At 47.1% G+C, this 21,226-nt stretch overlaps 1 protein-coding gene across 1 annotated transcript in view; it reads left to right on the top strand.

Annotated features, from left to right (window-relative positions):
- Window positions 1–6,832: 6,832 nt before the first annotated feature.
- LOC139278984 (uncharacterized) overlaps window positions 6,833–21,226 on the top strand; it is a 212,326-nt gene continuing 197,932 nt past the window's right edge. Inside the window, exon 1 of the mRNA XM_070898285.1 lies at window positions 6,833–7,604. Coding sequence (XP_070754386.1) covers window positions 7,170–7,604 — 435 coding nt within the window. The 5' untranslated portion in view covers window positions 6,833–7,169. The remainder of the gene's footprint in view (window positions 7,605–21,226) is intronic.

The raw sequence follows: 21,226 nt of genomic DNA, 5'->3' as shown, positions 1-21,226 counted from the left end.
TAAATATTTGAAGTGAAGAAAAATACCAGACTAAGGGGAAAAGGCGTGGATATGGGATTAATTGGTAGCTCTACCAAAGAGCCAGAACAGGCATGCTGGGCTGAATGACCTCCTTCTGTGCTGCATCATTCTATGATTCTAACTTTGAATGAACAGAAGCAAACTGCACAATCATTAACCAGGGGTCTGTCAGCTTTAACTGTATGTGTGCTCCATTTCCCTCATATAATTAACCTCTGTGACTGCTCCCAGGCAGCACGCACTGTTTAAACAAAAATAATTAAGATAGGCTATTCACAAAAATAGTTAACGCTTTAAAAGGGTGAGCTGATAGTCAAATTCTTTAAAGGGCACCATTGCATTTTTAAAAAATTGTTTGGCCCATGACATTAGAGTAACTTGCAAGACCCATCCCAAACTCTCTCCACATATCCCTGTGTCTTGTCATGGTGAGTGATGTCTGTTCACTAGCACACACAAACCCTATGAGCGTCATTTTACCACATGTATCGGTTTGAAAACAGTATCTGTCACGCCATGGCGCACCATCTTGTCGTCCGGAGGAGGGGGGAGTCCACAATGGAGTGCTCTCTACGCGTGAGTCCTCCCTCTATTTATTGGGGACTTGGCCTGGAGAGTGGTGCAACGAGCAGTCCTGTGCAATAAGTTTTTAAGTCGGTTCACGGATCTCAGGCTGCCTGCAATTTCTGCGGTCTGGAGGAGTCTGTGTTCCATGTATATGTCGAATGTGCGAGGTTACAGCCTCTATTCCATTACTTGAAGGGGCTGCTCCTCAATTTCTGGTTGCACTTCAGTCCCACACTCCTGATCTTTGGGCACCCTGTGCGGAGAGGAGCAAGCAGGTCGGAAGGCCTCCTCGTAGGACTGCTCCTGGGCATGGCCAAGGGGGCCATCAGCCGGTCCAGGCAGCGGGCAGTCGAGGGGGTCGTTCAACCCGACTATCTGCTTCTCTTCAGTGGTTACATCCGAGCCAGGATGTCCCTGGAGATGGAGCACGCGGTGTCCACCGGTACGCTCGCGGCCTTCTGCGAGAGGTGGGCGCCGGAGGGACTGGGGTGCATCGTCACCCCCGGCAACCAAATTTTAATTTGACCATTTAAAGTTTAAAGTTACATTTGTTTAAATTGTTGGTTTTAGTGCCCCTTTAATAAGGGGGCATTTGATTTACATTTGTTTTACAGATACAACAAAAATAGTTGCAAACAGTATCTGTTTAGAGCAACACGGGACCGGCGGACCTGAGTTATACTGCTGGCTTCATAGCACTCTTTGCTCCTCGAAAATTGAGGTTTGCCTGCTTGCATCTGGGCAAAGCAGTTCTTTCTGACACCCGATTGTGAGTCAAATTTTAACATTAGCAGAGAACTGACTTTCCCATCTGACACAATGAAAAATAAAGTTTAAACATTTCAAGTAACCTCCCAGGTGGAACTTTTTAAACTTTGCTTCACAGCTGTTCACAGTTATATTGCAGTGACTATGATGCTAATGCAGTGCAAGATTTGCCTAAGTTCGATTTGGGTGACTTCACACCTGAACTACTACATGCACGGTTTTATGTCAATATGATCTCAAAACTCCCAAAACGCGACCCAGGTTCAAATTGGCAAAAGAGGACTGATGCCGACAATCATTTTTAATTATTCAACGTAATTTAATATTTACAGCTCTGGATAAAGAAAGAAGGCACCACATTAGTTATTCATGGGACAGTTGGATGTTACATTGGGAACATTGTAGGTATTTTTCTTTCTAAATGGATGAGATAAAAGAAAGAACGACCTCAGGACTTCCCAAAGTGCTTTACAGCCAATAAAGTAATTTTTGAAGTGTAGTCATCGTTGTAACGTAAGAACATAAGGACATAAGGTCTTGGCCCAGGTCTTTGCCACTGGACCAAGACCTAGCTCTGTCAAGCCCGTGTGGTGGCTGGTGTGCAACGGCCACCCCACGTTAAAAAAATCCACGCACAGGTATCTTCCACCCTTCAGGATGTAGTTCGGGTTCTTCATTCGAAACACCTGTGAACTCATCCTTTTTTGGCGTGGAAGCAAGTCATCCTTGTTTTGAGGGCCCGCTTATGATGATGATGATGTAAGAACATAATAACATAAGAAATAGGAGCAGGAGGAGGCCATACGGCCCCTCGAGCCTGCTCCGCCATTCAATCATGGCTGATCATCGACCTCAACTCCACTTTCCCATCCGATCTCCATATCCCTTGATGCCCTTAGACTCCAAAAGTCTATCTATCTCAGCCTTGAACATATTCAGAGATTCACCATCCACAGCCCTCTTGGGCAGAGAATTCCAAAGATTCACAACCCTCCAAGTGAAGAAATTCCTCCTCATCTCTGGCTTAAATGGCCTACCCCTTATCCTGAGACTGTGCCCACTAGTTCTAGACATTACAACCAGAGGAAAATCCACTCAGCATCTCAGCATGTAGGAAAAGTGGCAGCCAATTTGCACACACCAAGCTCCCATACACAGCAATGTAATAATGACCAGATAATCTGCTTTCGTGATGTTGATTGAGGGATATATAATTGATCAGGACACTGGGGAGAATTACCCTGCTCTTAGAAATAGCACCATGAGTCCACTTGAGGGAACAGACAGGGCCTCGATTTAAGGTCTCACCCAAAGACTGCACCTTGGACAGTGCAACACTGGAGTGTCACCCTAGATTATATGCTCAAGTTCCTGGAGTGGGACCTCAATCCACAACTTTCTGACTCAGAGGAAAGAGTGCTACCCACTGAGCAACAACTGACACCTAAGAGAAGCAGAGTTCAGTAGCTTTTCACATCTATATTTATTGCATAATCTTATGAATGCAAAATATACTTTTTAGCACAGAGTTTCATAGTACTCATCATCATAGGCAGTCCCTCAAAATCAAGGTTGACTTACTTCCATTCTGAAAGTGAGTTCTCAGGTGACTGTACAGTCCAAAACGGGAATTACAGTCCCTGTCACAGGTGGGACAGGCAGTGGTTGAAGGAAAGGGTGGGTGGGACTGGTTCGCCGCACGCTCTTTCCGTTGCTTGCGCTTGGTTTCTGCATGCTCTCGGTGACGAGACTCGAAGTGCTCAGCGCCCTCTCAGATGCACTTCCTCCACTTAGGGCGATCTTTGGCCAAGAACTCCCAGGTGTCAGTGGGGATGTTGCATTTTATCAAGGAGGCTTTGAGGGTGTCCTTAAAATGTTTCTGCCCACCTGGGACTCGCTTTCCGTGTAGGAGTTCCGAGTAGAGCGCTTGCTTTGGGAGTCTTGTGTCAGGCATGCGAACAATGTGGCCTGCCCACGGAGCTGGTCAACTGTGGTCAATGCTTCAATGCTGGGGATGTTGACCTGGTCGAGGAAACTAATGTTGGTGCATCTGTCCTCAAAGGGGATTGGCAGAATCTTGCGGAGACATCGTTGGTGGTATTTCCCCAGCGATTTGAGGTGTCTACTGTTATGCTCCACGTCTCTGAGCCATACAGGAGGGCGGGTATCACTACAGCCCTGTAGACCATGAGCTTGATGGCAGATTTGAGGGCCTGATCTTCGAACACTCTTTTCCTCAGGCGGCCGAAGGCTGCACTTGGGCACTGGAGGCGGTGTTGAATCTCATCGTCAATGTTTGCCCTTGCTGATAATACGCTCCCGAGATATGGAAAGTGATCCATGTTGTCCAGTGCCACGCCATGGATCTTGATGATTGGGGGGGGCAGTGCTGTGTGGTGGGGTCAAGTTGGTGGAGGACCTTTGTCTTAGAGATGTTTAGTGGAAGGCCTATGCTTTCGTACACCTCAGTGAAAATGTTGACTATGACTTAGAGTTCAGTCTCTGAATGTGCACAGATGCAAGTGTCGTCCGCGTACTGTAGTTGGACGACAGAGGTTGGGACGGTCTTGGATCTGGCCTGGAGACGACAAAGGTTGAACAGGTTCCCATTGGTTCTATAGTTTAGTTCCACTCCAGCAGGGAGCTTGTTGAGTGTGAGATGGAGCATTGCAGCGAGGAAGATTGAGAAGAGGGTTGGCGCGATGACACTGCCCTGCTTGACCCCGTTCCAGATGTGGATTGGGTCTGTGATGAATCCATTGGTCAGGATGACGGCTTGCATGTCGTCGTGGAGCAGGCGGACGATGGTGATGAACTTTTGGGGGCAGCCAAAATGGATGAGGATACTCTTATAGACCCTCGCGGTTGACAATGTCAAAGGCCTTTGTAAGGTCAAAGAAGGCCATGTACAAGGGTTGGAGCTGTTCCCTGAATTTTTCCTGCAGCTGTCGCGTTGTATCAATCATGTCCGTTGTACCCCGTAGAGGACGAAATTCGCACTGTGACTCCGGGAGGAGCTCCTCAGCCACAGGGAGAAGACGGTTGGGGAGGATTCTAGTGACTACTTTCCCAGTGGCTGATGACAGGGTGATTCCTCCGTAGTTATCGCAGTCAGATATCCCTTTTCTAAAGATGGTCACAATTACTGCATCTCTGTTCACTCCTGTTGTAGGACTCCTGAACCAAACATGAAGTGTCCTTGATTGCCATTGCTTCCACTTGAAAGATAGACTTGCATTTATATAGCGCCTTTCACAACCTCAGGACGTCTCAAAGCACTTTACAAACAATGAAGAACTTTTGAAGTTAGCAAACTCCCACAAACAGCAATGTGATAATGACCAGATAACTTGTTTTAGTGATGTTGAGGGATAAATGTTGGCCAGAACAATGGGGAGAATTCCCCTGCTCTTCTTCAAACTAGTGACCATGAGATTATTTACATCCACCTGAGAGGGCAGACATCTCATCTCATCTTATCTTATTGGTTTAACATCTCATCTGAAAGATGGTACCTCCGACTGCGCAGCACTCCTCAGTACTGCATTGGAGTGTCAGCCTCAATTTTATGATCAGGTCTCTGGAGTAGGGCTTGATCCCATGAGCTTCTAGACTCAAAGGCACGAGGGCTACCAGCTGAGCCATGGCTGACATCCTTGGGCTGAATATTATTCTCAGCACTCTGATGATGTTTAACACATTGCAGTTTCACGTCATTGCAACGTAGTTTTCACATCACATTGATGCAACTCAACCTGTAGTGTGCAAGGTGATGAATTGTCAATCTGTTAGCATGATGGGATGATAGGAGAGGGGGGAGTGGGAGGGGGGGAGAGAGAGGGGACCGAGAGGAACATATCCCTTCAATTTTTTTTGCAAAGGGATATACCCCCTCACTTTCCACTCTTACTCCAAATCCTGGCATTTCCCCTGATGTTCCCCTCCCCGCCACCGCCGCCCCCCCCCCCCCCTTAGTTCTTTATACATGTGCCTCTGGATAGTGTATCAAATTCTACCAGGTAACATGAAAGAAAAGATAGACTTGCATTTCTATAGTGCCTTACGCAATCACTGGACGTACAAAAGCACTTTACAGCCAATGAAGTACTTATTGAAGTGTAGTCACTATTGTAATGTGGGAAATGGGGCAACCAATTTATGCACAGCAAGCTCCCATAAATAGCAATGTGATAATTACCAGATAATCTGTTTTTGTGATGTTGATTGTAGAATAAATATTGGCCAACTCCCCAGCTCTTCTTCAAAATAGTGCCATGGTTTTTTTACATCCACCTGAGAGGGCAGACAAGACCTCGGTCTAACGTTTCATTCAAAAGACAGTACCTCCGACAGTGCAGCACTCCCTCAGCACTGCACTGGAGTGTCAGCCTAGATTTGACTTGAACCCAACACCTTCTGACTCATTTGTTCATGTGGGTGTTGCTGGCAAGGCCAGCGTTTATTGCCCATCCCTAGTTGCCCTTGAGAGGGTGGTAGTGAGCCACCACTTCAGAGGACAATTAAGAGTCAACCACATAACTGTGGGTCTGGAATCACATATAAGCCAGACCAGGCAAGGACGGCAGATTTCCTTCCCCTAAAGGATATAAGTGAACCAGATGTGTGTTTAACAACAAACAGGAGTTTCATTGTCACTATTACTAACACTAGCTTTTCATTCCAAATGTACTTAATTAACTGAATTCAAATTCCCATCGCTGCCATGGGATTTGAACTGGTGGCTCTGGATAATTAGTCCCGCAACATAACCACTATGCTACCGTGCCCGTTAAACTGGTACACACCATGGCAACACCTCAACCAACTGTGGTACCACTGCAATCGGTGTGAAACCATTCTTTAAGGTTTGTAAAGACTGTATTACAGAAGATTACATTGCTAACGTTGGTAAACTTATCACTAACTTGAAAAATCTGCCGCACATGGGATTAAATTGGCGGGAGCGTAATTTGTGTTCAAATCATTTTTCTTTATCAACAAGTCTGCTGGAATCTTGGCAAACTAGTCTAGCTGGACAGGGCGTATGGCAGTGTAAATTTTACTGGGGGAAAGACCTGCAGCGAATGGGGTTCTTGCGATTCACTTTCTGAATCGGTTTCTGAAGCAGGACTGAACTCACTTGATTCAGGCTGGAGCCTTGCTGGGAATATTTCCAAACCATTGAGAATAGTAAAGCTGATTTAGGTCGAGAGAGAGATTTGGAGGGGAAAAAAAGCAAGCACCCAAGGATTTGTAATTATTTTAATATAAATTGCAACCTGATTTCTGCAACAAATGGAATGATTAAAAAAAACGAAGGTGGGGGGGGTTTAGAGAGAGAGAAAGAGCGATGTAATTAACATTCCTTGCTGGTCTTAATACTCTTGCCTGAGATTTCACGATTGCCAGGTGACGTGGAGAGGACGCACTTTTACAGGCTCATCCAATCCTGCCAAATGATTGCTTTAATGTGTGTGTGTATTTTTTTCGTGGTTGGACTATGAATGCACGGAAGCTCCTCATTGAAAGTTTGTTAAGACTGTACATGCGTCAGCTAGTGTTTGCACCTTCACTGCAGAGTTGACGTTTAGAGAGAGAGAGAGAGAGAGAAGACCTTCTGTTAAGTCCCATTCGCGAGTTACCCTGGCTCCCTGAGAGATGAGAAGCCAAGAAATGGAACTATTCAGCAGAATCTGCACTAGATAGATTGCAAATTAAGCATCCCTCCTGCTCTCTGAAACTGACACTCCGCGCACTGAAACTGACCAAGGGACTGACTTGTTTTTTTTTTAAATGCAACAACACAACAGGCGATGGACAAGTACGAGAGCCTGGCGTTCGACACAGCCCTCAGTACGTTGGTGGCCGTGCTGGTCTATGTCCTGCTCAAAGTCAGCGTCGACGGCTACCGGCAGTGGCGAGCCCGGGCCAAGGTGCTGATCGTGGGCTCGGGCCCCGTGGGGCTGACGGCCGCGCTGATCGCCGCCCGCTCCCGCAAGGTCCAACGCCTGGTGCTGGTGGAGGAGCGCTCCCGCACCGCGCTGCTCGCCCGGCCCCAGCAGATCGCCCTCGACCCCAGCAGCGTCCGCTTCCTGCTGCAGCTTGGCGTCGACTTCGACAACATGGAAGGCTGCTGGCAGAACGAACACTTCTTCACCAAGGTGGGCGTCTTCCAGGAGTACCTGCTCAGCATGCTGGAGCAGAAGAGGCAGCAGCAGGTAGACATCCGGATCCAGCTGGGGACCAAGGTAGGTTAGGGTAGACAAGAGGCTTGGGGGGTCTCCATGTACCAGATTCAGCTGGGGACCAAGGTAGGTTAGGGTGGGCAAGAGGCTTGGTTGGGCGGGGGGGGAGTCTTCGTTTACCAGGTTCAGCTGGGGACGTAGGTGAGGGTGGGTAAAAGGTTGGGGTCTTTTGCCACATTCAGCTGGGGGCCAAGGTATGTAGGGGTAGACAAGAGGTCGGGGGTCTTCATTTACCAGTATTTTTTTAAACTTGTTTCACCGAGAAGGAATGTTGTCGAGCTGGGACTCTTTTTAGGGGACTCCGTCAGTGGGATTTTTGTAGATTTAGGAGGTCCCGTTCAATTGTCGTCGGATTTCTGCATTTGTCGAGTAACTGTCCCACTGGATGATTCTGCAATGAAAGCAATTTTTTTTCCTTTTGCACAATTCCCCCCTCTTCCCTCCCCCAGAAGTTAGACCGCCGATCTTTCAAAGTATGTCCATATTTGCCAATCTGCTCCCTACAGTGTTAATATTTACGAGGGTGTCCCCAGGAGTGCGCTGGTCAGGAGTGTCCCATAACAATAACGACTGGTATTTTATATAGCGCCTTTAACTTAAGTAAAACACCCCAAGGCGCTTCACAGGAGTGTTTATAAGACTCGACACCGAGCCACATCGTAAGACACTAGGGCAGGTGACCAAAAGCTTGATCAAAGAGGCAGGTTTTACGGAGCGTCTTAAAGGAGGGTAGAGAGGTTTAGGAGGGAATTCCAGAGCTTGGGGCCTCGGCAAGAGAAGGCACTGCTACCAGTGATTGAGCGATTATAATCAGGGATACTCAGGAGGGCAGAATTAGAGGAGCACAGACATCTCTGGAAAGTTTGACCAACCTCCAGGTCTTTGGCTGACTTGTCAGTTTTTGAATCTGAAATATTTGATTCCATGTTGACACCAAGAATCCATGCCATATGACACATTGGTTTTACTCTCTCGATTTGAATCCTTTTCTTTAATTTCAACCATTCCTTCCCTTTTTCTGCGAGCCGTTTTTAAAATGTTGTATTTCAAACACCGATTGCCGGCGGTTAATCATTGCCATTCTCACGTCTTGGGTCCATAGACCAGTTTGTTTTTGGGTGACTGACCTGACCGTCGAAAGATCTCAAACCCATTTATCTTTTTGTTTTTTAAAAAAAAATAAGTTTAACACAGATGCCAGTTGCCTTATTCATTAACTACTGACCTAAATACTGGTTGAACTAAAAGCTATTGTGATACCGGGAGTTGGTGTGGGATCAGTTAATGTGGGAGAAGTGGATTTTAAGTACGCGTTAGCCGCAGATTACTTTGGCCCCTAAGCCTGATCCTGAATGAGTGTGACAGTTGGGAGGGGGTGAGGGTTTTGACCTGGGTTATTGGGCTTCCTTTCCTCGTCCGTCTCTCCCTAACTCCTCCCAACCTGCTCTAAATCCCTAACTTGCTCTCGATGACCTGTGACACTGTGCGAGGTCCTACTGCCAGTAATGTCCTGATATTAATGCTGCAGTTTCACAGTTTACCATTAAACAGTTAATTTCTAGCTTCTCAATGCTGCCAGCCCCTGTACTCTTATTATAAACCAGGATGAAAGCACTCCCTTTCGACTTATTTACACCAGTGGCATTGTTTACGTTCTCTGAGCTATTGAAGCACGGCCGATGTGTTCGCTGGATCATTACACCGAGGTTTATATTTGTCAGTTAATGACTTATTGTGCATGTGTTGTTTAGATCATTACTGTATTATCTGGTGGAGCAATTAATTTAACTCTTTGCAGTAAGGGGAAGCGAAGCGGAGGGGATGCAAAAGATAAATGCTTGACATCTCAAATTAAAAAAAATATTGGCGCAGAATTTGCTGGGGACACAACACGGAGTTTAATGCGCGTGCGGCTGTCAGTGTGCAAATGACCCAGCAATTTGTCGCGCGGAAAGGACACCCCGTTGAGTTACGAATCGCCGCAAAATGCTGGACGCTTTGCGCCGCTGCCCCGTCAAAACGGGAGCTGGTCGATCACCTCCCCGCGAGTTTCACCAAATTGCTGCATTTGCGCAATGATCATGCATTGACCTCAGCGCAGAAAGTTAAGGCTGGTACTGGACGATGAGGATATTTATGTCCTGGAAGACCACTCAACCTCTCCGAGCCAGAAAGCGAACAAGTGAAACTGTGGAATCTCATTCCTGCAGGAAGTAAATCGATCATTGAGGTTTATAAAATGTTTTCGTTTCTGTCTCCATCTCTCTCCTAATTCAATCTCTCCCCTTATCTCTCTTAATCCTCCTATCTCGCCCCCTCTCTCTCCTAATCCTCCTCCTCTCACTCTCACTCTCTTAATCCTCCTATCTCTGTGTGTGTGTGTGTGTGTGTGTCTCTCTCTCTCTCTCTCCTAATCCTCCTATCTCTCCCCCCCTCTCTCTCTCTCCTAATCCTCCTATCTCACCCCCTCTCTCTCCCCAATCCTCCTATCTCTCCCCCCCTCTCTCTCTCCTAATCCTCCTATCTCGTCCCCTCTTTCCTAACCCTCCTATTTCTCTCTCCCACCCCCCCTTCTCCTAATCCTCCTATCTCTCTCCCGCCTCCTCCCTCCCTCCCTCCCTCTCTCTCTCTCTCTCTCTCTTCTCGTATCTAATTTGACTATGATTCACCGTATTCCCTTTTACGTCATCCCTCTATTTCCTTATCCTTAAATCTCGTATTGGTTAAGGAGCTTGGACTGTTGGTCCCGTCATTCGCCAAGGTCCCAGATGCCCTGTGGGCATCGCTGCGCCATTATCAGATCTCACTGCCAACAATTTACAGCACAAAAATTTTGAGCTGAAGGGTGCAGGAAGAATATCTAACAAAACCAGGCAAGCTGTGAGATGCCCCCCTCCAACAAAATCTGGGACGAAATACACAGCAGGTCAGGTTAAGGCTCAGGTGTGAGTTCTGACTGGGGATTCTCACTCACACTATTAGCTCATTTTTTCTCTTCAAAGACTTCTTTTTTTCTCTTTTTTTTTCTCTGTACTTCCAATATTTTCTGTATTCATAACTCTCACTGGTCCTGCCTTGGAAAATTAAAACATGCAGTTCAGAGATTGAACATGTTACTGCTATTGTAAGTTATTGGCAGTTCTATGCAGCCAGTGTTGCTCACTATTTTCTAACCAGCCCCACAATGTGCTCTCTCTCTAGCTTCTACAAGGCACTGATACATTCTGCCCTATGTAAACTTGTGGTGATCCAAAACTTGGCAGTCCGTGTCCTAACTCTCTCCAAATCCTGGTCACCCATCACCCCTGTGCTCAGTGATCTACATTGGCTTCTGGTTAAGCAACGCCTTGATTTCAAAATTCTCATCCTTATTTTTAAATCCCTCCATGGCCTTGCCCCTCCCTATCTCTGTAATTTCTTCCAGCCCCACAAGCCCCCGGAGATGTCTGCACTCCTCTAATTCTGCTCTCTTCAGCATCCCTGATAATAATTGCTCAACCATTGGTGGCCGTGCCTTCTGTTGCCGAGGCTCTGGAACTCCCTGTGTAAACCTCTTTATCTCCCTACCTCTCTTTCCTCCTTCCAGATGCTCCTTAAAACCTACCACTTTGACCAAGCTTTTGGTCACCTGCCCTAATTTCTATTTTTAGGTGGCTTTGTCATTTTTATCGCATAATACTCCCGTAAGGCGCCTTGGGATGTTTCGTTTACATTTAAAGGTGCTATATAAATACAAGTTTTGTTGTGTATCTGTAAAGCATGCACTCCCATGTTCTGCCACCATGGAGCTCATCCCCTGAAGTCCCAAGGGATCCCAGCATCCCATGGGAGCACTATATAAGCCGGCCCCTAAGGCCTGTTCCTCACTCTGGAGTGTCTTTAATAAAGACTGAGGTCACTGTTACTTTAACCACCCTGTGTGCAGTCTCATCTGTGTTAGGAACACAATAACTGGTGAAGAGTATATGAATCCAACACAAAGATGCAGCAAACTGTGGGCATCCTGGAGAAGTTCTCGGAGGGTGAGGACTGGGAAGCCTATGTCGAACGGCTAGACCAGTACTTTGTTGCCAACGAGCTGGACAGAGAAGGAAGCGCTGCAAAAAGGAGAGCGGTCCTCCTCACAGTCTGCGGGGCACCGACCTACAGCCTCATGAAGAATCTTCTGGCTCCGGTGAAACCCACAGATAAGTCTTATGAGAAGCTGTGTACACTGGTTCGGGAGCATCTTAACCCTAGGGAGAGTGTGCTGATGGTGAGGTATCGGTTCTACATGTGCCAGCAATCTGAAGGTCAGGAAGTGGGGAGCTACGTCACCGAGCTACGACAATTTGCAGGACAATGTGAGTTTGTACTGGGCATTGGCCATGAGACCTTCCTATGAAAACTTTTGACTGCAGAGACACTGACCCTCTAAGGCCATTGCGATAGCACAGGTGTTCATGTCCACCAGTGATAACACCAAACAAATCTCTCAGCACACAAGTGCTAGCAATGTTCATAAATTAACTGGAATTGTGTTTGCGAGCAGAAATGTACAGGGCAGAAACCACGAGTCTGCAACTGCCAGCAGGCCTCAAGTGACCCAGATGACTGAGTCCCCAACAAAGGATGAATGCAAGGCAATTCACACCTTGTTGACGTTGTGGAGGCTTCCATTCAACCTATTCATGCTGCTTCAAAGGTATGTTTGCAAGAGCTGTGGAACAATGGGGCACCTCTCCAATGAGCTTGCAAACGAGCTGCAAGCTCTGCAAAACCTGCTAACCACCACATGGCAGAGGAAGATCGATCCATGGTGGATCAAAGCAATTTCGAGCCTCAGAGGAGGCAGATGCTGAAGTACATGGTATGCACACATTTTTGACGAAATGTCCACCTATAATGCTAAACGTAAAGTTGAATGGCTTACCCGTAGCCATGGAACTGGACACTGGCGCTAGCCAATTCATCATGAGTAAAAAGATGTTTGAGAGACTGTGGTGCAATAAGGCATTCATACCAGCCTTGAGCCCCATCCACATGAAACTGTGAACGTACACCAAAGATCTTATCACTGTCCTGGGCAGCGCCATGGTCAAGGTCACTTATGAGGGCACGGTGCACGAACTGCCACTCTGGATTGTTCCGGGCGATGGCCCCACGCTGGTTGGACAAAATCCGCTGGAGCTGGGATGACATTCTAGCGCTACCACATGTCGATGAGGCCTCATGTAACCGGGTTCTTTTCAAATTTACTTCCCTTTTTGAGCCAGGCATTGGAAACTTTTCTGGGGCAAAGGTGTGGATCCACTTGGTCCCAGAGGCAGGACCCATTCACCACAAGGCGCGAGCGGTACCTCACGTGATGAGGGAGAGAGTGGAAATCGAGCTGGACAGGCTGCAACACGAGGGCATCATCTCCCCAGTGGAATTCAGCGAGTGGGCCAGCCCGATTGTTCCAGTACTCAAAAGTGATGGCACGATTAGGATTTGCGGCGATTATAAAGTAACTATTAATCGTTTCTTGCTATAGGACCAATACCCGCTACCTAAGGTAGACGACCTATTTGCGATGCTGGCAGGAGGCAAGACGTTCATCAAGCTCGACCTGACTTCGGCCTACATGATGCAGGAGGAGTCTTCGAAGGGCCTCACCTGCATCAACATGCACAAGGGACTGTTCATCTACAACAGATGCCCGTTTGGAATTCGGACGGCTGCAGCGATCTTCCAGAGAAACATGGAGAGCCTACTCAAGTCGGTACCACACGGTGGTCTTTCAGGACGACATATTGGTCACGGGTTGGGACACTGCCAAGCATCTACAAAACCTGGAGGAGGTCCTCGAGCGACTGGATCGCGTAGGACTGCGGCTGAAGAGGTCGAAATGCATCTTCATGGCAACAGAAGTGGAGTTTTTGGGGATAAAGATTGCGGCAGATGGCATTCGGCCCACAGCCTCTGTCTTGGCGTCTATCAGGAATGCGTCCAGGCCACAGAACGTCACGGAGCTGCGGTCGTTCTTGGGACTCAACTATTTTGGTAACTTCCTACCGGGGTTAAGCACCCTCTTAGAGCCACTACATGTGTTACTGCGCAAAGGTGAGAACTGGGTATAGGGAAAAAAACAAGAAATTGCTTTTGAGAAAGCCAGAAACATTTTATGCTCCAACAAGCTGCTTGTATTGTATAACCCGTGTAAAAACTTGTGCTAGCATGTGATGCGTCGTCGTACGGAGTCGGGTGTGTGTTACAACAAGCTAACATCGCGGGAAGTTGCAACCTGTAGCCTATGCTTCCAGGAGCTTGTCTAAGGCTGAGAGGGCCTACAGCATGTTTGAGAAAGAGGCATTAGCGTGTGTGTAAAGAAAATGCATCAGTACCTGTTTGTCCTCAAATCTGAGCTGGAAACCGATCACAAGCCCCTCACATCCTTGTTCGCTGAAAACAAGGATAAATACTAATGCCTCAGCGCGAGTGCCCACCTTTTATATGTGGGTTATCAGCTTATAACTATAACATTCACAACAGGCCAGGCACTGAGAACTGTGCGGATGCTCAGTCGGCTACCATTGCCCACCAAGGGGGTGGAAATTGCGCAGCCTGCAAACTTGATGGTGGTGGCGCAGCCTGCAGACTTATTGGCCATGGAAGCGTTTGAAAATGATAAATCACCTGTCACAGTCCGCCAGATTAGGACTTGGACCAGCCAAGATCCTCTGCTGTCCCTAGTTTAAAAAAAACTGTGTACTGCATGGGAGCTGGGCCAGCATCCCCATTGAAATGCAAGAGCTAATCAAGCCGTTCCAGTGGCGAAAGGCCGAGCTATCCATTCAGGCAGAGACTGCCTGTTGTGGGGTAACCGCGTAGTGCTACCCAAAAAGGGCAGGGAGATGTTCATCTCGGATCTCCACAGCACACACCCGGTTATAGTAATGATGAAAGCAATAGCCAGATCCCACGTGTGGTGACCCGGTATCGACTCTGGCTTAGAGTCCTGTGTACGGCAATGCAGCGTATGTGCTCAGTTGAGCAATGCGCCCAGAGCGGCACCACTAAGTTTGTGGTCCTGGCCCTCCAGATCATGGTCAAGGATCTATGTGGGCCAGTTTCTCGGTAAAATGTTCCTGGTGGTGGTGGATGCTTTTTCAAAATGGATTGAATGTGAAATAATGTCGGGAAGCACCGCCACCGCCACCATTGAAAGCCTGAGGGCCATGTTTGCCACCCACGGCCTGCCTAACATACTGGTCAGTGACAATGGGCCATGTTTCACCAGTGCCGAATTTAAAGAATTCATGACCCGCAATGGGATCAAACATGTCACCTCGGCCCCGTTTAAACCAGCCTCCAATGGGCAGCCAGAGCGGGCAGTACAAACAATCAAACAGAGCCTTAAACGAGTCACAGAAGGTTCACTCCAAACCCGCCTGTCCCGAGTACTGCTCCGCTACCGCACGAGACCCCACTCGCTCATAGGGGTGCCCCCGGCTGAGCTACTCATGAAAAGGACACTGAAAACCAGATTCTTGCTGGTTCACCCCAACCTGCATGATCAGGTAGAGAGCAGGTGGCAGCAACAAACTGTAAATGATGGTCGCACCACTGTGTCATGGGAAATTGATCTGAAAGACCCTGTGTATGTGCTAAACTATGGACATGGTCCCAAGTGGATCGCGGGCATGGTGATAGCTAAAGAAGGGAATAGGGTGTTTGTAGTCAAACGAGACAATGGACAAATTTGCAGAAAGCACCTGGACCAAACGAGGCTGCGGTTCACAGACTGCCCTGAACAGCCCACAACAGACACCACCTTTTTCGAGCCCACAACACATACCCAGAGGGTCAACGACACCACGCTGGACCAGGAAATCGAACCCAACAGCCCAGCAAGGCCAGGCTCACCTAGCAGCCCTGTAGGGCCAACAACACGCCAGCCCAGCGAGGGCACAGCCAACACACCAGAACAGACATTTGTACCAAGGCGGTCCACCAGGGAAAGAAAGGCTCCCGACCGCCTCATCTTGTAAATAGTTTTCACTTTGACTTTGGGGGGCTGGGGGGGGGAGAGGAAGAGGAAGAGAGTGGTGATGTGTATCTGTAAACCATGCACTCCCACTTCTGCTACCAGGGAGTGCATCCCCTGAAGTCCCAAGGGATCCGAGCATCCCTTGGGAGCACTGTATATAAGCCGGCCCATAAGGCCTGTTCCTCACTCTGGAGTGTCTTATTAAAGACTGAGGTCACTGTTACTTTAACCTCCCTCTGTGCAGCCTCATCTGTGTTAGGAACAATAATAGTTGTTTTGATAAACCCAGATCGACTCCAAGAAGGAACTTGTATTTATGTAGTGCCTTTCACATTCTCAGATGTTTCAAAGAGGTTCACAGTTGATCAGTTTCTTTTGACGTGTAGCTCCAATTGTATTGGCAAACACAGCAGCCAATATGTGTTAGCATGATCCCACAATCAGCAGATGGGATAAATGGCAAGTTAATCTGGTTTTGTTGGTGCTCGTGGAAGGGGATTGTTGGCCAGTACACTGAAAAATCTCCCATGCACTTCAAATTTACATCTACCTGATCAGACTTTGGTTTAACAGCATCTCCTTAATGCAGTTGATGACTGGGGGGCAGTTCTGTACGGTGAGGACAGGCTGGTGGAGGACCTTTTGTCTTCCGGGTGTTCAAGATCCACGGCACAGTCCTGGACACCATGGACCACTTCCCATATCTTGGGAGCCTCCTATCAACAAGAGCAGGCATCGACGACGAGATCAAACACCGCCTCCAGTGCGGCCTTCGGCCGACTGAGGAAAAGTGTGTTTGAAGATCAGGCCCTCAAAACTGCCACCAGGCTCATGGCCGACAAGTAATACCTGCCCTCCTAAATGGCTGAGACATGGACCATGTACAGTAGACACCAAGTTGCTGGAGAAATATCACCAACTATGTCTCCAAGATCCTACAAATCTCCTGGGAGGACAGGTGCACCAACATTAGTGTGCTCGACCAAGGCTAACATCCCCAGCATTTAAGCGCTGACCGCACTCGATCAGCTCCACTGGGCAGGCCACATAGTCCGCATGTCAGACACGAGACTCCCAAAGCAAGTGCTCTACTCAGAGCTCCTTCACAGCAAACGAGCCAAAGGTGGGCAGTGGAAACGTTACAAGGACACCGTCAAAGCCTCCCTGAAAGTGCGACATCCCCACTGACACCTAGGGCGGCGTTTGACTAGGGACTCCTAAGTGGAGGAAGTGCATCCGGGAGGGCGCTGAGCACCTCTAGTCTCATCGGCGAGAGCATGCAGAAATCAAGCGCAGGCAGCGGAAAGAGCCTGCGGCAAACCAGTCCCACCCACCCCTTCCCTCAATGACTATCTGTCCCACCTGTGACAGAGTCTGTGGCTCTCGTATTGGACTGTTCAGCCACCAAAGAACTCACTTCAGGAGTGGAAGCAAGTCTCCTTCGATTTCCAAGGGACTGCCTGTGATGATGATGAATGCCGTTCTTCCGCTTATTTAGTGCTAGGCTAAGCGTTAGCTTGCATTATGTGGTCAAGTGTCTGGAGTGGGATTTGAACCCACATCCTTCTGACTGAGAGTCACACATGCTACCACTGAACCAAGGGTGATACTGGATACATACACTACAGAAACAACTCCCCCTGAATTGCACATGTGCTATCCTGCACACTTTGTCCTGCCTGTATCTTCACTCTTGGGATGTTTAAAACTCTCAGATGAGGCATTGAATGAAGGTTGTGTCTGCGCTTGCGGGTGGATGAACAAAGATCCCATAACTCTTTGAAGAACAGGGGTATTTACCTGGTGTCCTGGTTAACATTTATCTTTCAAACATATTCTTTTTTAATAAAAAAAAATATTAGCTGGTCATTTATCTCGCTGCGCATAAATTGGCAGTCTCCTTTCCCTAAATTGCAATAGTGAGTACATTTTACATTTTTTTTTTAAAAAGTACTTCATTGACTGTGAAGTGCTTTAAGATATCCTCCTTTAATTTCCAGGATTTCAAAAGTGTGGAACTCTCTCTCCTTTCTAGCCTTCTCTTCCTCTTAAAATCTACAGGCTTCTTAAAATTCCACTCTTGCATTATTTAACCACTATCGCATCTCTCTTTGGTGTCCCACATTGTTGATCTCTCTTTCTCAATAATTTAAGCAAAGTTGCCGATGCTTAAAATACTTGGCACACTTTTTTTTTCCTTTTTTTTTTTTTAGTGCTGGGTTGTGATACACTATTGAGCTGTGACAAGTGTTCGTTCTATGAATGTAACTAATGCTAGCCCTCTCCATGCATTAGTAGGATTGAATTATCTATGTACCAAAACATTGCTCAGGGTCTGGAGGTGAAAAAGTAATTATTTTAATATGTTGGGCAAAAGTCTTATGTACTGCGACAGAGGAAATAACCAGTTTGGGTTTACGCAATGTCAATATGTCTGAAGCCTCCAAAAGAGTTTAGTTTAATCAGCAGTGATGGTGAGCATCAGCTGTGGCTTGGTTGGACGTTCGCTCTCCTGAGTCAGAAGGTTGTGGGTTCAAGTTCCATTCTCGAGACTTCAGCATAAAATCTAGGCTGACGTCACGTGGGAGTTTGCTGTGCACAAATGGGCTACTGCGTTTCCCACAGTACACCCTGTCTACTTTGAATGGATCTCATTGGCTGTAAAGTGCTTTGGAATGTGCTGAGATTGTGACAGGCTGGCTGGAAGGCTATCTTTGAAGAATACAATCGGCAAACATCTTGCCAAGTGGATCTTGGTTGTAGCAGTGGACCATTGTGGGATTCAGCCTGGAAATACAACCAATTGAAATCGCAGCTACATCCTCTTGAAACCTCAAACTCAGTAAATAGAAGAAATCCCCTCGCTATGAAGGCCAACATGCCATTTGCCTTCTTAACTGCCTGCTGTACCTGCATGCCAACCTTCAATGACTGATGTACCATGACACCCAGGTCTCGTTGCACCTCCCCTTTTCCTAATCTGTCACCATTCAGATAATAGTCTGTGTCTCTGTTTTTACCACCCAACTTAGTGCCATCTGCAAATTTGGAGATACTACATTTAATCCCCTCGTCCAAATCATTAATGTACAATGTAAACAGCTGGGGCCCCAGCACAGAACCTTGTGGTACCCCACTAGTCACTGACTGCCATTCTGAAAAGTACCCATTTACTCCTACTCTTTGCTTCCTGTTTGACAACCAGTTCTCAATCCATGTCAGCACACTACCCCCAATCCCATGTGCTTTAACTTTGCCCATTAATCTCTTGTGTGGGACCTTGTCGAAAGCCTTCTGAAAGTCCAAATACACCACATCAACTGGTTCTTCCTTGTCCACTCTACTGGAAATGTCCACAAAAAATTCCAGAAGATTTGTCAAGCATGATTTCCCTATCATGTCACCTCTTTCCAAATGCGCTGCTATGACATCCTTAATAATTGATTCCATCATTTTACCCACTACTGATGTCAGGCTGACCGGTCTATAATTCCCTGTTTTCTCTCTCCCTCCTTTTTTAAAAAGTGGGGTTACGTTGGCTACCCTCAACTCTATAGGAACTGATCCAAAGTCTATGGAATGTTGGAAAATGACAGTCAATGCATCTGCTATTTCCAAGGCCACGTCCTTAAGTACTCTGGGATGCATTCCATCAGGCCCTGGGGATTTATCGGCCTTCAATCCCATCAATTTCCCCAACACAATTTCCTGACTAATAAGGATTTTCCTCAGTTCCTCCTTACTAGACCTTCTGACCCCTTTTTATATCCGGAAGGTTGTTTGTGTCCTCCTTAGTGAATATCGAACCAAAGTACTTGTTCAATTGGTCTGCCATTTCTTTGTTCCCCATTATGACTTCCCCTGATTCTGACTGCAGGGGACCTACGTTTGTCTTTACTAACCTTTTTCTCTTTACATATCTATAGAAACTTTTACAGTCCGTCTTAATGTTCCTTGCAAGCTTCCTCTCGTATTTTATTTTCCCTGCCCTTATCAAACCCTTTGTCCTCCTCTGCTGAGTTCTAAATTTCTCCCAGTCCCCAGGTTCACTGCTATTTCTGGCCAATTTGTATGCCACTTCATTGGCTTTAATACTATCCCTGATTTCCCTTGATCGCCACGGTTGAGCCACCTTCCCTTTTATTTTTACGCCAGACATGGATGTACAATTGTTGTAGTTCATCCATGCGGTCTCTAAATGTCTGCCATTGCCCATCCACAGTCAACCCCTTAAGTATCATTCGCCAATCTATCCTAGCCAATTCACGCCTCATACCTTCAAAGTTACCCTTCTTTAAGTTCTGGACCATGGTCTCTGAATTAACTGTTTCATTCTCCATCCTAATTTAGAATTCCACCATATTATGGTCACTCTTCCCCAAGGGGCCTCGCACAACGAGATTGCTAATTAATCCCCTCTCATTACACAACACCCAGTCTAAGATGGCCTCCCCCCCTAGTTGGTTCCTCGACATATTGGTCCAGACAACCATCCCTAATACACTCCAGGAAATCCTCCTCCACCGTATTGCTTCCAGTTTGGTTAGCCCAATCTATGTGCATATTAAAGTCACCCATGATAACTGCTGCACCTTTATTGCATGCACCCCTAATTTCCTGTTTGATGCCCTCCCCAACATCACTACTACTGTTTGGAGGTCGGTACACAACTCCTGCTAATGTTTTTTGCCCTTTGGTGTTCTGCAGCTCTACCCATACAGCTTCCACATCATCCAAGCTAATGTCCTTCCTAACTATTGCATTAATCTCCACTTTAACCAGCAACGCTACCCAACCTCCTTTTCCTTTTATTCTATCCTTCCTGAATGTTGAATACCCCTGGATGTTGAGTTCCCAGCCCTGATCATCCTGGAGCCACGTCTCCGTAATCCCAATCCCATCATATCCGTTAACATCTATTTGCACAGTTAATTCATCCACCTTATTGTGGATACTCCTTGCATTAAGACACAAAGCCTTCAGGCTTGTTTTTTAACACCCTTTGTCCTTTTAGAACTATGATGTAGTGTGGCCATTGTTTGTTTCTTGCCTTTGTTTACTCGGCCTTCCACTATTGCTTTTTACCTTTCTACCATCTGTTTCTGACTCCATATTACTTTGCCCTATCTCGCTGCATAGGTTCCCATCCCCCTGCTATATTAGTTTAAACACTCCTGAACTGCATTAGCAAATGTTACCCCAAGAACATCAGTTCCAGTCCTGCCCAAGTGCAGACTGTCCCTTTTGTACAGGTCCCACTTCCCCCAGAACTGATTCCAATGTCCCAGGAATTTGAATCCCTCCCTCTTGCACCACTGCTCAAGCCATGTATTTGTTCTAACTATCCTGCTCCCTCTACTCTGATTAGCATGTGGCACTGGTAGCAATCCAGAGATAACTACCTTTTGAGGTCCTACTTTTTAATTTAACTCCTAGCTCCCTAAATTCAACTTGTAGGACCTCTTCCCGCTTCTTACCTATATCGTTGGTACCTACATGTACCACGACAACTGGCTGTTCACCCTCCCTCTCCAGAATGCTCTGCAGCCGCTCCGAGACATCCTTGACCCTTGCACCAGGGAGGCAACATACCATCCTAGAGTCTCGGTTGCGG

The sequence above is a fragment of the Pristiophorus japonicus genome, chromosome 13, assembly GCF_044704955.1.
Source record: "Pristiophorus japonicus isolate sPriJap1 chromosome 13, sPriJap1.hap1, whole genome shotgun sequence".
Classification (NCBI taxonomy): Eukaryota; Metazoa; Chordata; class Chondrichthyes; family Pristiophoridae; genus Pristiophorus; species Pristiophorus japonicus.
This window is presented reverse-complemented; position numbering and strand designations above follow the sequence as displayed.